The 17,094-nt window shown below is 34.5% G+C and overlaps 1 protein-coding gene across 1 annotated transcript in view; it reads right to left on the bottom strand.

Moving 5' to 3' along the window:
• LOC148629933 (uncharacterized) overlaps positions 1-15,908 on the bottom strand; it is a 54,438-nt gene extending 38,530 nt beyond the window's left edge. Inside the window, exon 1 of the mRNA XM_088564791.1 lies at positions 15,582-15,908. Coding sequence (XP_088420917.1) covers positions 15,582-15,864 — 283 coding nt within the window. The 5' untranslated portion in view covers positions 15,865-15,908. The remainder of the gene's footprint in view (positions 1-15,581) is intronic.
• Positions 15,909-17,094: the final 1,186 nt, after the last annotated feature.

The following is a 17,094-nucleotide window of genomic DNA, read 5'->3' on the forward strand; positions in this document are numbered from 1 at the left end:
TTCATAAATATGCCACGTTCCTCGCACGTTAAAGAACCCTGCTGTGGTATTCGATAGGAGTAGGAACCTTTGCGCTCCGCTACAGGAGGCCAAATTGCCCGACCTTACCCATCCCTCCCCTTTTTCTAGTGGCAATCAAAATTTGTCGACCCTATTATCCTTGTGTCCCATCCCATTTTACTTTTCATGATCATCTCACGTTCATTTTATCATCCATCTCATGTTCATCGTCTGAATATAGCTGAAATATTGCTGCTCGGACGTTAAACCCCAACAATCAATCAATCAATCAATCCAATATTGAAGGACCGTTTATCAACGAAAATGCATTAAGCAATAAACATACAATACATATAACCCCTGATGTATTTGTTTTAAAATGAATGGGTCAATTTCTCATGAAGATATATAGATGGCATTAAGCAACATGTCTATCAAAGAGTAGTCAAGGGAACCAAGGTTATAGCGGTAATCAAAAGAATGTAATCCATGGACAAAGACCAGACATGGAAAACAGACATACATAACAAAGAACATAAAGCAACTAAAATCATACATACAAAGTAACAAAAGCAAATGAGCAACTCGGACTCCACTAAAACCTGGGAGCATGGACCAGGTGCACCGGTAGGGTAAGCGTCCTCGGCTTTTCTAGAAACACCCGCCGAGTTGCTCATAAAAAGTCAAGTCCGGGGTAGACAAACGAGGAAAGGAAAACTATGACCCGTTGAATAAATCAGTTTTCATGGTGTTGATGGATACACCATAACGATCCACGAGTTCATGATAACGACCATAAAACTTCTGTAGTGATGACTTAAATCTTGTAGCAACATACCCTGTTCCAGAAGCCTATTTGTTAGAATTCTAGCGGGATACAAAAAGTCTGCGTAGTTTCGGCAAGCTCTGGCATAACGTATGAGTTGTGATATGAACACTCCATACCCAGGTGCCGAAGGGATGTTGCAACAGATGAAAGGAAAGTTGACAATTCTGAATGAAAAGTCATCACGTTTTTCGTAAAGTTTCGTCAATAGTTATCCTTTACCATCGATTTCTAAGTGTAGGTCAAGATATGAGGCTGACTTCATATTGTCTGTAATATCCTTTATCTCAACTTCTTTTGAGTAGATGCGATGTATCAAATCCCCGAAATTAGGACTGTTTAAAGATAATACGTCATCTATATAGTGGAAACTGAGATTGAATGATATAGCTAAACTGTATTCTTTCTTTCTGATCTGATCAGATCAGTTATTAAAGTCAGCCTCATAAGAGTGAAGGAATAGGTCAGCAAGTAAAGGAGTACAATTTGTTCCCATTGGAATGCCGACTGTTTGTTGAAAAACACGTCCACCACACTGGACAAATATGTTGTCGATTAAAAATTACAGCATTTTGTAAACATCTTCCTCTGTATATTTGGAAGATGATTGGGATTATTTCTTACAAAGTATGAGGAATCTCTACCAAGAACTATATATTTGTATCTAGGTGTACCATCTTTTTTGGAAAAATGACGGTGTATAATGTTTTTAAGTCGGGATTTTAACTGAGTATGGGAATTAGAAGTATATAGTGTTGACAAATCATAGGTTTTAATGCTATTATATTGAGATAATAGTCTTGAACTGATTGTCTCCAAAAGATCTTTCGAATTTTTCAGGATCCACATTGAATTGATACCACTACGGGAGTAACAAGTGTTGTGGTAGGACTGCAGACCCTCTTTGAGAGTTGTGAGTATAGAAGTTAAAAGTTTTGAAAGAGATTTGGTGGTACATTTTGCCGATCCAGCTATGAAGCGTTGTTTGTATCAAGGAATGTTTTCTAACTTTGCTGTATGACTTGTTCCATATTAAAGGAAGAGTTTTACACACTGAAGTTATCTACATAGGTTTAAAACAATATTACCAGAGATAAAAAGAAAATCCCGGTTTCAACACTAATGCATTCATCCTTTAATCATATTGTAATTTCTATTGAAAACTGAAAACCAACCATATAAAATTAATATAAAATAATATCCTTTATCATACATTTATGTAGCTACATAATATTTTTATTAGTTCATAGATTTTGAGTTCACTCATTATCAATTTTATTACGAAAACAGTTTATTTCTATAAACATTGAACAGTATAAAGTGCATATAAATTACACCTTTTCTAAGCCTACACAGGAAAGCTATGAACAAATATTATATTAAAAGCACAAACCAAATTTTAAACAATAACCAGGGTAATCTCAGGTACTGTGGAAAGATAAGCAATTCCAAATGTTTTGAACGACACCAGCAATTAAAATGATTTACTCATTATTACATTAATATTGCAAATGTTATTTGAAATAAATGATACATTAACTTCATTCAAACAATGAATGACAAATAGTGTTATTGGGAATGACTTCATCTATGGTTATAAAAAAGTCAAGTCCGGGGTAGACGAAAGAAAAACTATGACACGTTGAATAAATCAATTTTCATGGCACAGATAGATACACCATTACAACCCTTAAGTTCGTGATGACGACCATAAAACTCTGTGATGATGACTTAAATCTTGTAGCAACATAACCTTTTTCCAGAAGCCTATTTGTTAGAATTCTCACGCGATACAAAAAGTCTTCGTAGTTTCGGCAAGCTCCTGCATAAAGTATGAGTTGCGAAGAAGATTACTGGTTGCCATCTTGAACTCGTGGATCGTTACGATGAATCCATCTGCACCATGAAAACTGATTTGTTTGTCGTGTCAAAGTTTTCCTTTCCTCTTCCGTTCCCTTAATTACTCTGTCATATAAAAAAACTTCTCAATCTACATTATCTACATTTCAAGATACGTTTAATGAATTTATGAAAAGAAAAGTGGTGGTCAATGTGCAAACAAAATATTTATGCTGAGAAATGTATAAAACCAGAGGAGTCCGAAAATCTGACAGAAATGGCTGAACAGAGCATCCAACATACTTAAAGACTATATTTCCTTAAAAAAACTGAATGAGCAACCGTAGGAGGGTGTTTTAGGAATATCATTATCTAGGAATGAAAAATTAGGAATAGGGAAATCTAAATCGTCTCCTATTGTAACACAGATTTTGAATGAAGGCTGCCATTTTCTAGTGTTATGTCTAAATCAAAAAAGGTGTACATAATGTACGAGTACTCATTATGTTAGACAAGGTCAACTTGAATTCCTAAGGTAGATATAGAACATAGTTTCGATGTTAATTAGGATCATTTCATCAATAAAAAGTGGTTTCTATTTATTTAGATTTTTAGCTATAAACCACAATACAACCACATTGGCATTTTCAGGGCAATACCTCCAATTATGATATAATATGATTTTCAAGTGATTAGCTTAGAAAAACAAAATGGCATTTTATGTTGTCTTTATAATGCGATAACACTAGCAATGAGTTTTCATACATTTTGTACCTCAATAGTTTTAATAAAAAAGAGTCAGGAAATTTTGACCCTATGAGGAAATTTGTAGGTCTCATCATAAGAATTATTCTAACAGAAGGTTTCTTTCTATTTAATACGGTTTTCAAGTGTAAGGCAATTTTTTTTTAAAATACACAAAAAACATCGTTCGTGATCTTTAAAGGGAAATAACGCCAACATAGTCTATGGCTACCAGGGCTATATAACGCCAAGAGCATTTAACAATCCGAAAACATTAAAATGAGATCAAAGACTTACATAAAACACATTAAAACAATATTCTATTTACGTATATAAAGGTGGGTAAAAAGGTAGATTAAGGACATAAACCAACAAAGAACCGTCATTTCAATAAAACTTCAAAATATTGAGAAAAAAAAAAAAACGAAAGTATCAAAATTTAGATTTTATTAAATAAACCGATCAATGATGTTTTTTTTGATGGAACGGTCCAGAATAATTCAAACATTGTTCCGGTCGAAATGCCAGATAGTGACAAAATCTACGCAATCCAGACGAACATGTTTAATGGTAAGGGGACAATCCCATGGGGTAGCAAATGGCCATGTCTAGATCTAGGATATCCATTGCGACATCTAGATATGACCACTTGCTCTTTTCAATTGCCGGCTGCAGATTTATGAACGCCTTGGTTTTTTTTATAGAATGGAGCTTGTTGTGTTAAAGACTGTCCCATCGGTCCTGCTAATTCCTAAAAAACACTAGAACATATCCACGAAATCACGGGCATTTGGAATGTGGTTAAAAGTAAATAAATTGTAGAATTTTGTAAAAGATTTTATGACTGGAAAATTTAGGAAAGGTATCAATATTATTTTCAAAATGAACTGAATAAACCAATGTCAATATATAATTCGTAAATCAGCTAACCCTGTACAGTAATCACCCTACATTGCAAAAATCGATATTTCATAATATTTGAAAAAATGCAAACTTCGTATATGTTCGTTCTGTCTTTCCATTTTTGACTCATAAATGCATGTAGTTAGGATTACATTTTTACGGTCCGGTAAATTATTGTTCGGTCAGACAGAAGCTGTCTGTGTGTCTGACCAAATGTATTTTGCACAGATGCAGTATGCAGAGTAAGGGGAGGAATGTCATACAGCCTCCGTATTTTTTTGATGAACATTAGAGCAGATTTTTCGGGAAAATGTTTTTTACCGCGCGATCGCGGAAGTCCTTATTATGCTCTAAAAAATTAGATGAAAATGTTTATTGTTATTTTTGTACTTATTCTTACAGATTTTTACTTTAAAAAATTGTAACATGCAAGGCAAGTATTAATTTCTGTAAATGTGCTGCTTCCTAGATTGTAAAAAAAATGTACCACTTCCAGTTCTAGGGACACATAGAAATGCAACCGATTCCTGTATTAATTTTGACAAATCGAATGGAAGTGCGGACATCATCATAAATCCATGAATGTCGGGTTAAAAGTCATTTTCCAAAGACAGATGTTCAGACCTGCAGAAATATTAACGGAACCAAAAGTTCGTTTTTTAGACACTGTATCACTTCCAGGGGTAAAATAATTTTAATTAAGCACACTAAGGCATGATGATAAATTTATTGAGGAAGGAAGAGAAGCGACAAACAAACTAAGGTCTTCTCATTTAAATGTATAGATTCCCTTGTACAAGTTTTAAAAGCAGTGTATTGTAAAGTAACATCCTTTATTATTTTGATTAATGACCTTTTGACAACCCTGTCTACAACTGAATTCCCCCTCAATACCCACATGACTGGATACCCAGAGAAAAATAATTTGTGTATCAAGTTCATTAAGTCGATGAATGTAATAAAGAATTTTTCAAATAACGGTGTGTTTCAGTTCGTGACTCTTAATTGCCAAAAGACATCTTAAAGAATCGGAACAAATAATAAACTGTGAGAGGTTGAATTAAGTAATCAATTTCAGTGCTAACAAGCTAACAAATAAGCTCGAGCTTCAGCTGCAAAGATATTTGATGGCAATCTTTCAGCTACAACTTTGTCACCATGGACAGCAGCACTAGCAACGCTATCGCAATCTTTTCAGCAAACAGTATACACTGTTGAAATGTTAAGGTAATGAGCTTTAAGTTCAGAAATTGTTTTGTTGTAAGGGTAAAGGACTGGTTTTAGACTTTTTATAGTCACGGAAATAAAAAATAAAACAAGATAGTGGAAGTTCCCTGATTTCGACATTATGGAAACGTCAGTGAAACTCTTTAGGCTGAAAAAAAATACACTTTTTCCAGTATCTGTTATAGGTTTCTTTATATCATTTAGAAGTTGGTTTAAAGCAATTGGGGCCATGTTTTACCATTAATTCATAAAAAAAAACATCGTTTAAGATACCCTAAGGATGATCATGACCAAATTGACTATTGCCTAGATTTTTTCAGTTTGGTAATTGTGTTGTTACCTTTCATAAATACTAGTATAACCAGATATTTTGTTTAGTATGACCGTCAGCCAAATAATTGTTCTTAACCCGCGAAAGTAAACATGTCCATCATTTTAAATGTGTGACACATATTAATGTGCATTCTTGGTTATTGTTGATGGATGAGCAAATTCATAATATAAGTTGCTATGGTTAAAGCGGTTCTAGATTCTTTTTTTCATTGCTTTTCATTTCAAATATGTTCTGAACTTTCATGGCCTTTTCAATTGATTTGCTAATATATTGAAATATTGTACAACATAACTTGATCTATGTTGAAACAAATTCCTCAAAACAGTAGTATTAGCCTGGCATGATCATTAACTCATTTGACATAATAACAAAAAATATGGAGAAGCAGTTAGAATTACAATTGAATTTCGTTTTTATTTTTAATTACGCTATTGTCTTGTGTAATATAGTTCAATGCCTTGTTATTATTTATGACACACCTGATTCAGTATATTGCACAAACAAAAAAGAAATATATCGCAATTTTGTTTAAATTGTTTTAAAGTGTCTTCGTATTAAATTCTGTCATAAAACCAACGGCTTAGTGGACTTTCACAAGCACACAATCTGTCTCTGTGAAAAATGATTTGAAAATGACTTGATTAGCTTAAACTATTTTGTTGAGGCAGATGGAAAAAGTCCGAATTGGATAACATAAGATTGTTTTACTCCAAGGTTTTCTTATAAAATGGACACGTTTGGGAAGCATATACGTTGGTGTCCATAAAAAATGAATTCTAGTTCTCAACTATTAATTACAAAAACAATTCCATTGAACTGAGGCTTCCCTTGCAATTTACTAGGTTTATTGCATGGTGAATTCAAAAAGTACATACATATCTTTCAATTACGCATCTAAACAGGCCCATGTTGCTACTATGTTAAAGTCTAATGGTCGTTATCTTGAACTCGTAGGCCGTTATGGTGTATCAATCTGCAAAATGAGAACCGATTTGTTCATCTTATCATAGTTTTTCTATCCTTTTACGTCTATCTCGGACTTTCTAGTTTATGAGCATCTCGGCAACTGTTTCCTGGTAGCTGAGGTCGCTTAACATTCCGGTGCAACTGATCCATGCTTCTGGTTTTTAGTGGAATCCGGTTTGCTAATTTTACTTGTGTTTCTTTGTCTTATTTTCGTTAATTTATGTTCTTTGTTGTGTGTGTAAATTATCTTAGTTTAGTGGTTATCAATATGTTTTTATTACAGTTTGATTCCTTTGATTTCCTTTTCGCATCGATTTTAACTATAAATATTTAGACATAATGTATGTACAATCATGTATTGGTGTGCTTCGAGAGCTTGAAAGTCTAATGGCGTGTTGATATGGCATTATTGTAATACATATTATTTTAAGGAAAATGAACAATTTACACTAAAACACTACGCTACAAAATATTGACATTCTCACCATTACAGCATAATCCTCCGTATCCGTTTTTACAAGTACATCGAAGTTGCTTCTGGTGAAAATAACCTGCATTTTGGCACGTTCCACAAAGTTCAGTTTGTTTTGCATTGTTATTATACCAATTGACGTTAATACTACAATTAACAAGACAACTATAAAAAGAATACACTGGGTCACAGCAAACAACCTTTGCTCTTCTTTTTATGCCGCCTCCACAATTTGAACTGCAATTCGTCCATGGTCCCCACTCGCGAACTTTACAAAAATCTTGGCTGGTCCCTGAGCACATAGATGCATATATTACATGACAAACAGCACAAAGTGATATGATGGAAAGCAATTTCATTCTTAACTTTATTCCAGTTATCACCTGTGTGATCAATGTTCATATGGAAAATTTTGAATTGGCTTGATCTCATCTGATAAAAAGATTACTCTGTGACGTATGATTACAAAGAATTACACATCTACCTAACAATTCAATTGAAGATGTGGTCATCTTAACCCCAAAAGCCAGAAAGCAATAACAGCACCAACACAAATTGAATCGGGGTATTACAAATTGACATTTAAATACGTTCATAAGCTTAAGCCAATTCAATTACACTAAGCCAACAATATACTAAGACCATGTTTATAACGCGAATTACTGCGGTAGCATTTTTACATGCTTGGAATCTAAAGTACATAATCTCCGTTGCAAAATAGATTAATACATACATTAATACATGCATACATTTTACACTAGATACAGTCAAACGTTATGCATTTTGCCATTGATTTAACTACTGTTTCTTGTGAACAGCATACGAATGTTTTGTCAAATGTAACATAGCGGATTGGTGGAGCAGGCAAAAACAAGCTGAAATTATCTTAACTGCATAGGATTTTTTAAGTCACTTGGTAATCCTCTTTTTGTCAACTTTCCTTTCACCTGTGGCAACATTCCTTCAGCAATAGCGTATGGAGTGTTCATATCGCAACTCATACGTTATACCAGAGCTTGCCATAACTACGCAGACTTTTTGTATCGCGGTAGAGTTCTAACAAATAAGCTTTTGGAACAGGGTTATGTTGCTACAAGATTGAAGTCATATCTACAGAAGTTTCATGGTCGTCATCATGAACTCGTGGATTGCTACGGTGTATCCAACTGCGCCATGAAAACTGATTTGTTCAACGTGTCGTAGTTTTCCTCTCCTCTTTCGTCTACCCCGGACATGACTTTTTATGAACAACTCGGCGGGTGTTCCTAGAAAAGCAGATGACGCTTACCCTACCGGTGCACCTGGTCCATGGTCCCAGTTTAGTGGAGTCCGAGTTTGCTTTAGTTACTATGTATGTATGATTTTAATAGCTTTATGTTCTTTGTTGTGTATGTTTGTTTTCCATGTCAGGTATTTGTCCCTGAATTACATTCTTTTGATTACCGCTATAACTTTGGTTCCCTTGATTACTCTTTAATGATTATGTACGAAATTTCAAAAGTGCTTACTTTGCATTTTTGGCCCACACCCTTAACTTAACCCAACGCACCATTAAAGATCAGATGCAAAAAAATAAGCACAGCGGTCTATGATCAACTTTGATCTGCAGTCTTGAAAAATAAAGATTGAGTCGCAATTTTTATCGATATCAATGAGTGCTTTTATTAAAAGTACAAAAGATAGTTGGCGGGTCCTTCAAAAGTTTAGTAAATTTATCACCTTATTTCGAGGGTTTTCTCCTACATAACATGTTATGTAACTTTTGAGCGTCCTATACATGTAGAATGTAAGACCAGAACAGAATAGCTAAAATATTTTGATGGATTGATTGTTGGGGTTTAACGCCCGAGCAGCAATATTTCAGCTATATTCAGGTAATGAACATGAAATGGATGATAAAATGAACAGGAAATGATGATGAAATGAAATATGGGGAGTGGTGGGTAGGGTCGGGCAATTAAGCCTCCTGTGGCGGAGCTCTATGGTTCCTACTCCGAGAGAATACCACAGAAGGGTTCTTAAACGTGCGAGGAACGTGGCATCTTTCCCAACACGTTGCACCACTAAGGTTTGCGGTCAGGTTTTCCGTATTATAGCCTGACGACCACAGCATGTTACATGCCAGAGTGACCCCCATTCCATGACATGGGGCACACAACCCAGTTTCTCAGTGAGCAGAGCGTCCTATAGCCCCCGGGACAAGCTTAGCGCTGCTGCGGTCCTATTCTTTTGACACCCGGACCCGCATGGGGCGCTAAAGTATTTTGAAGAAGGTGACGAAACTTGTCGACATAGAAGTAGACGATTTTATATTTATTTATTACGCTGCTGAAGGGGCGTTACTGGTTGTATTATCTACTGGGTTCTGTATTTTTATGACAAAAAACATCAATATCCAGTGGTTTGTACTTTCAGTTATAGCAGCTTCATTTGTGTATTCTTTGTAATACAATTGAGAACCAAAGCATTCTCGAAAAATGTTCACGAGCTTTGATGTACGAATCGATTCATAGCTTTTTCGAAAATAGGGGCGGCCAAAACGGTCTATAGCATGGCGCCCAGATGTTTACGAAAACGAAGTTATCAGCATTGCCCATAATTTACTTATTTGAATGACGGTAGGATTTGCCTGCTCATATGGACTCATAGATACATTTATAATGATGTACATTTACCGTGTACCAAATGTATAGTAAGTTATTATCTCCATGGACTTGTTTGTCGTATTGCTTGTGTTTATTTTTATCATTTCTGAGGCCAGGATTTGCCTGCTCAGTGACATTTCGAGTTTGGATTCACTTACTATATATCATTTTTTTTTTGTTTTGTTTTGTTTTGTTTCACATACAATTAAAGCACATTGATGATTATGGGTGTATGTACATGTAATTCCCTTAAGTTATCAAGTGTCTTTGATAAAAAAATGATTGATTATGATGTTTGATGTGTCAGGAATAAATTATTGTTAAATGTATGTATTACTGGTCAGCATGTGGCTGTGTGCAGGCGCATGCTATAATTCAGTGTTAGTCTTATGTGTTTAATGTGTTGGGTATATTGTTTGGTTTTTAACCCTAAAACTTTGGTGTTTTTCTTTAACTTGACCACATTTAAGGTTTTCCTTGTGATCGCTACTTCAGGTATGGCAGCGCCACCATTGACAGTTCAATGTGGGCTATGAGCGTTTTTATTTTATTTCATTTCTGTTTATTTATTGTAGTTATTTATTTATTTTTGCCATACCTTTTTTTGTTGTAAGGATGTTTGTATACTCTTGAGGGGGTGTCAACTGTATTATCAATTTTATATTATTTGCCTCATTTCTGACAGTGACCAATTCAATTCACGTATGTTACTCATTTTTACTGTTTTCGTCATAATTGGTTTTATTTATGTACTTACCAAAAAACCTAATTGAGTAGCTTGCACATTGGTAGAATAACTCGGAAATTGGTGCAATATAAATTAAATTACAGGTCTATGAATCAGGTGACTTTCGATAGAATATGTGTTCCCTTGATACTCTTTCGTAACCGTGTTGATCTGTTTAAAACAATTGATTACCAGGAACCAGATTAAACAACTGGCAAATGCTATATATACCTAAATAGTCAATTGTAACGATCGAGCCCCTGTGTTTGAATCGAAAACTTGATAATATTACATAAATTCAATGCCAATTGATCATTTCACCTTTTAATGTGAATTAATAATTTTCAAACATGCAAAAACAGACGCAGACATGTGTTTGATATTTTTAAAGAGGTACATTTTGTGATCGTTGGTTTGCTTATGATATTGACCAGGGAACCAGATTAGGAACCAGATGAAACAAGTGGTAATGATTATTTATAGATATCGAGGCCGAGCTAATGTATTTGACCTATATATAGTCTTGTAACGCGCCCCTGTGTCTAAAGCTAGAACTATGACGCTATGGTGGTAAACACGGCACAGCTCTACGTGCAGTATTAGTAGCTTATTTTATCTGATAGTTTTCAAGTCTTTTTTCTAATTTGTTTCACTTATTTAAAGAAGTGAATGTAATGTTTTTGAACGTACGTACGTGTATCTCCGCTATTCCACTGTTGCTGTTGTCAAGCACCTAACCCGCATTGAAAAAAATATAACTCCGATTATATTATTAAAATCGAAGCAAAGCTTTTCTAAGATAAGAAAGGCAATCATTGTTTGGAATTTGCAGCTGTCGTCTGAATTTTGCTAACATGCTATAAATGTACTTACCATTTTGAGAGCGAAGGGAAAAGGGGGTATGGGGTTGGAATGTTTGGGAAAAACTTTTAAAAAACTCCCCCATAAGTTAATAAGACATATTTTCAAATAAAATATATATATTTAATATATATCAAATATTGATTTTGCTTGCTGCTTAAATATAAATAAAAAATATTGCACTTGCGAAGTAAAAATTTTCATCCGGGTCGACCCCCCTCTTTTTAATGTCCTTTATTCTTTTTACAAGTCTCGCACAGACGATACATGTATGTTGAAACTCACGGTGCTCGCTGATTTAGGCAATGCCCACCACATATTATATAATCATGCAAATTATATGCGAATATAAAGTACTGAAATTACGAGTGCAAGAGGTCGCTCACAATAATAGCGACTTAAAATGATAATTACGTGTTTGCAAATTACTTTGGCGATCATATATCTTGTACATGGGATATATACAACGTAAGGGAACATGGAAGAGTAATCAAGGGAACCAAAATTCTAGCGGAAATAAAAAAAAAATGTAATCCAGGTACAAAGACTATAGGCATGGAAAACATACACACACAACAAAGAACATAAAATAACCAGAATAATATACAAAGTAACAAAAATAAATGAACAACTTGGAACAAGGTTTTATCGGGTTTTAATGCCCCAGCTTACATTACGGCTCATCATTTTCTTTTAATTTCATCACAAACGGGTAACATACAATTGCCACCGGTCAATTCAGTAGTCAAAAGTTTAAGATAGCCATGGACAAAAAATAAGTGAAAATAAAAGGAACTAAAAACAATTCAAATTATGTTAATCAAGGACGACACAAGATTCTAAATAAGTCTTGAACTTTGTGGGGATGTCGCGTCATTCCAAGATTAAAACTACAATAATAATAATAATTATAATATATTGTAATGATGTACAAGCAAAAACTAGAAAAAATATTTGTTGACATTTTTAAAATCCATGATCTATAAAATGTTCGTCAGAATCAGAATATCACATTAAGATCTGGATATCGGAAATAGAAACATTTTATAGATGTATTTTTTATAAGCTTGGTCAAAATGCCTGTCTCTCGGGCGATTGTGGTGCATTTAAAAGACAGAAAATATTACTTTTACATTCACTTCAATTCCGGAAAAGTTCTTCAATTATATCGAGTTTAACTGGGGTCAGCAGGCGTAAGATTGGGTGTTTGCGATTGGAGTCTAGAGAACAGAAACTTGATTCGATTACTGTCATATTTTTTAAATGATACATAGAAGCATTACCTATATTTTCATGTTCAGAGACGTATTTCCACATAACCAAAATGAGGAAGGTGAAACCTAAAACGCTCCCGAAGAAACATATGAATTCAAACAACTAAGACCTTCCATATTTTTTGTTAGCCCTGTTATTATTAACGTTCAAATTGGTAAAATGTGTCATGATACACGGTTTTATTGTCCTTATGCATTCTCCTGTTGTCATGGTCTGAAATATGTATGGGGCGAAATGCCCAGCTTTTGTAAGGTAGTGCGAGTTGTCATGGTCCAAAACGTCTTTGGGTCGAATTGTCCGGTATTGATTACGTCATTTTCGGGCCATGTTTTGACCATCCATATCATAGAAAAAGCTCAGATACGATTTATATTTAATCATCGAAGCTAGTTTATATTTCCTAGACTGGTGAGTTCCTCAATCGCATTTACCAAGTATACGAAAATAAGGATCCTGATTTTACATGCACAAACCGTATATTGATGCTTTTTCTGCCCACAAGTATACAGGACCCGCTTGATAATATAGCCACTTACGATCCCTTTGGAAACGTATTTTAGTTTTTGTAGTCTTCGATAAATCCAATATCCCCTCTTTGTTTGGCGATTAATTAGTGCTCGGAACCCTAGCCGGGGGCAACTGGGTTGTGTGCCCAATATGGTGGAATGGATGGGGTAACCCTGGTATGTTATATACTGGGATCGCCATAATACGGAAAAATTGACCGCAAACCATATTATTGTGGAAAATGCAACGTTCCTCGCACGTTAAACAACTCTGCTGTGGTATTCGAAGGGAGAAGAACCTTTGCGCTCCGCCACAGGAGGCTAAAATGCCCGACCCTATCCCATCTCCCTATTTCCAGTGGCAAACAATATTTGTCGACCACAATATCCTTGTTTCCTATCCCATTATTCATTTCATCATTATCTCATGTTCATTTTATCATCCATTTCATGGTCATCGCCCGGGTATAGCTGAAATATTGCTGTTTTTGTGTTAACCACCAACAATCAATCTTTCTTTGTCATGTATAAAACCGTAAACCAGTTTCCACCAGATTCAGCGTACACAGCAAATGTGAAAGTCGTCTATAGTCACTACTAGCTCTTACATACCTTAACAACTGAGAAATTTTTACACTTTATTCAGGATAAGCTGGTATATATTGTGTAAAAATGAGAAATTCATTGTTTTAAAATCAAAATATTTTTGCATATTCGAGATGACGGTCTAAAAATTATAGTTTTGGTGGATAAATAAACGTAAGCTATTCTCCACATTTAGGATTATTAACAGAGAACACATCTTCAATATAAGCTTCTTGTCTTTCACAAGATTTTGGAAAATCTCCGATTCTTATGAATAAAGAAACGTCCAGTGCAAGTCCGGGTGTTAAAAGAATAGGCCTGCAGCAGCGCTAAGCTTGTCGTAAAAGGCGACTAAATAGTGCTCAGAACCCTAGTCGTGGGCTTGGGCGCTCTGCCCACAGAGCAACTGGGTTGTGTGCCTCAGGTGGTGGAATGGGGTACCCCTGGCGTGTTACATGCTGGGGTTGTCAGGCCATAATACGGAAAACCTGACCGCAAACCATGGTGGTGCACCGTGTTGGAAAAGATGCCACGTTCCTCGCACGTTAAAAAACCCTGCTGTGGTATTCGATAGGAGTAGGAATATTTGCGCTCCGCCACAGGAAGCTAAATTGCCCGGCTTTACCCATCCCTACCTTTTTCTAGTGGCAATCGAAATTTGTCGACTCTGTTATTCTTGTGTCCCATCCCATTTTTCATTTCATCATCATTTCATGTTCATTTTATCTTCCACTTCATGTTCATCGCCTGAATATAGCTGAAATGTCCTACTCGTGCTTAAAACTCAACAATCAATCAATCATGAATAAAGAAACAGATCTGCTAGGAGAGGGACACAACTAGTGCCCGTTGGAATGCATATAGTTTTTTTTTAGAAAAAGAGTCAAATTTAGCTAATACAGTTTAATTTAACCACGAAGAAAGCTGTAACTCCCCGGTACCTGTACGTATATCAGTCATGTGGATTAATTTTATGCATCAAATCCCAGGTAAATATGCGAGAGATCAATTATTTAAATCCTGACATAACCTTTTAGTTGTGGTGTACTTTTTCACTTGCCAATATTTAGTAGTCTTAATATTTTTAAAATGAGTTGCCAGAAACCTGAAAATGACACTTATATCGCAAAGAAATAGAAGCTAAGTTATGTCACGTTTAATAAAATTAACCGTCTTTTTTATCTTAAGAAATGTTGCTATTTTAATACGAATTGGCAAAAATTAGTGGATATTGTGCGTTATATAATAACATGATTTAACACGGAGCATATGTGTAAAAATGTACATTTTTAAAAGGCATACATGTACACTACCTTTTGTAACGCCAAAAAAATTTTAAAAGTTTCCAAAAAAACATTTGCACACTTTTGAAGGTTATTGAATCTTTGCTTTCAATAGCATTTGAATAACATGATTGGTATTGACAATATAGGAAACCTTAGTTGCCTCTTCCATTTTGCACATCGACATTTTATTTATTTATAGAATAACTATACAGACAAGTGTCTTCATAAAATTACTTAGGATTAGACAAAATAATCTTGAAGTAAAAATACAAAGACCTTGAGTTAATGCCAGTGCAAAAACCAAAACAAAAACAAACAAACACGAAAAAAAAACACAAAAAAACAGGAAGACTTACAGAGCTATCAGCTTGAAGTTTAAACATACCATTACAACATAAAGCGCCTTTCTGACAGTAACGGCAAAACTGTATTTCTTTTGCATTAACATTCCACCAGTTTGTCGATTTAGTACAGTTTTTAAGACATTTATCTAACGTTGTTATTCCATGAGCACAACATATCTTTTTTTCTCTGATCCTAGTACAAGGATAGTTACACGTTGACCATTCAGCCCATTCTAAGATTTCGCAAGTCTTGTTAACACAAACATTATGTCCATACACAGTATCGAAAACTATGTATTTTGAAATTAGTATAACTAATATCATATTGCCTAACAAATATCTGGTTATTTATAATGTATTCATTTGATATTTTATCATGTGTGTTTTACTCAGTACATGTATTACGTGAGCATGATTAGGTGTGGAAATGCAGACCTTATAAATACCTTCCATGGTTTGTGATTTATTACAACTATTTTTATTTTTTAGAAAATTGAGTTATTAAGTAGTACTCCAGCTAAGGATCAAGAAAGATGTGATTCATGGGTAAAAAGCCTACATATTTTTATTTTTTATATTTTGTTTGAAATGTCATAGTAAACAGAAAGTAACATGTGGTTTTTCATATAACCCGTGCTCTTAGGAGATAGAATGCACTGTAGATTTCAAAATTAAGGAAGATAACACTGTAAATTGCGCTCAAATACAATAGAATCTACTGGATTTTCAGTGTTGATTATCTCCTAAGAGCAGGCAGATTTGAATGAATAAATACACATTTGATAATATAGACCCATAAAACAACTTAACAAAAAAAATAAAAATATGTAGCCTTTTTTGGGTGTATCACATTTTTCAGATTTTGCATGATTCTTACAAGGCAGCTACTTAAATATAATAGTTGAAACAAACTTTCTTGTTCATTCATAGTTCTATTGTTACTTCTGATTAATGATACATTACTTTATTTGAACAATGAAAATGCCTATTTTGCCCATGAAACGTAACTTTGAAAATATAGCATACTGTGGTAATTCTATTGTTCAGTTTGATAATTGCACTTGATATAAGCTTAGGCCATTATGCACTGTTCGTGAGAAATTTATGAAATCAATAACCTGCTACAGGCAGCATTCATTAAAATACTAAGTGAGCATTTTTTTCGGAGTGTTTGTCAATCTTAATAGGGGGGGGGGTGTTCATTTAGAGTTATCGTTCGCAGCGTTATCTGGAATTGATCGTTGTTTCAGTGTTTTGGTCTCAATTACGACTTCCGGGTCAAATGACCATCTCCCTGTGTAGTACTGAAAATAAACTGAACCTTGAATTATGTATTGTAAGTGCATTATTTGTGTGCTTTCTGATCAAAAATAGTCAAAATAAAGCTGAGAATGTATACTTTAAAATCATATTTGTAATTTACTACAAAAGTGTATGAGAATTATTTACATGTGTGAGTTATTTGCCTCCATGCTGTCAGTTAGCAGAAAAGGTATAAATGTGGATTTTCAGTATCATTCATTCAAGTCAATTTTATGAAAAAAAAACAACAAT

Source organism: Perna viridis, chromosome 1 (genome assembly GCF_037379345.1).
Source record: "Perna viridis isolate PV_CMFRI_1.1 ecotype Kerala chromosome 1, ASM3737934v1, whole genome shotgun sequence".
NCBI classification, from domain to species: domain Eukaryota; kingdom Metazoa; phylum Mollusca; class Bivalvia; order Mytilida; family Mytilidae; genus Perna; species Perna viridis.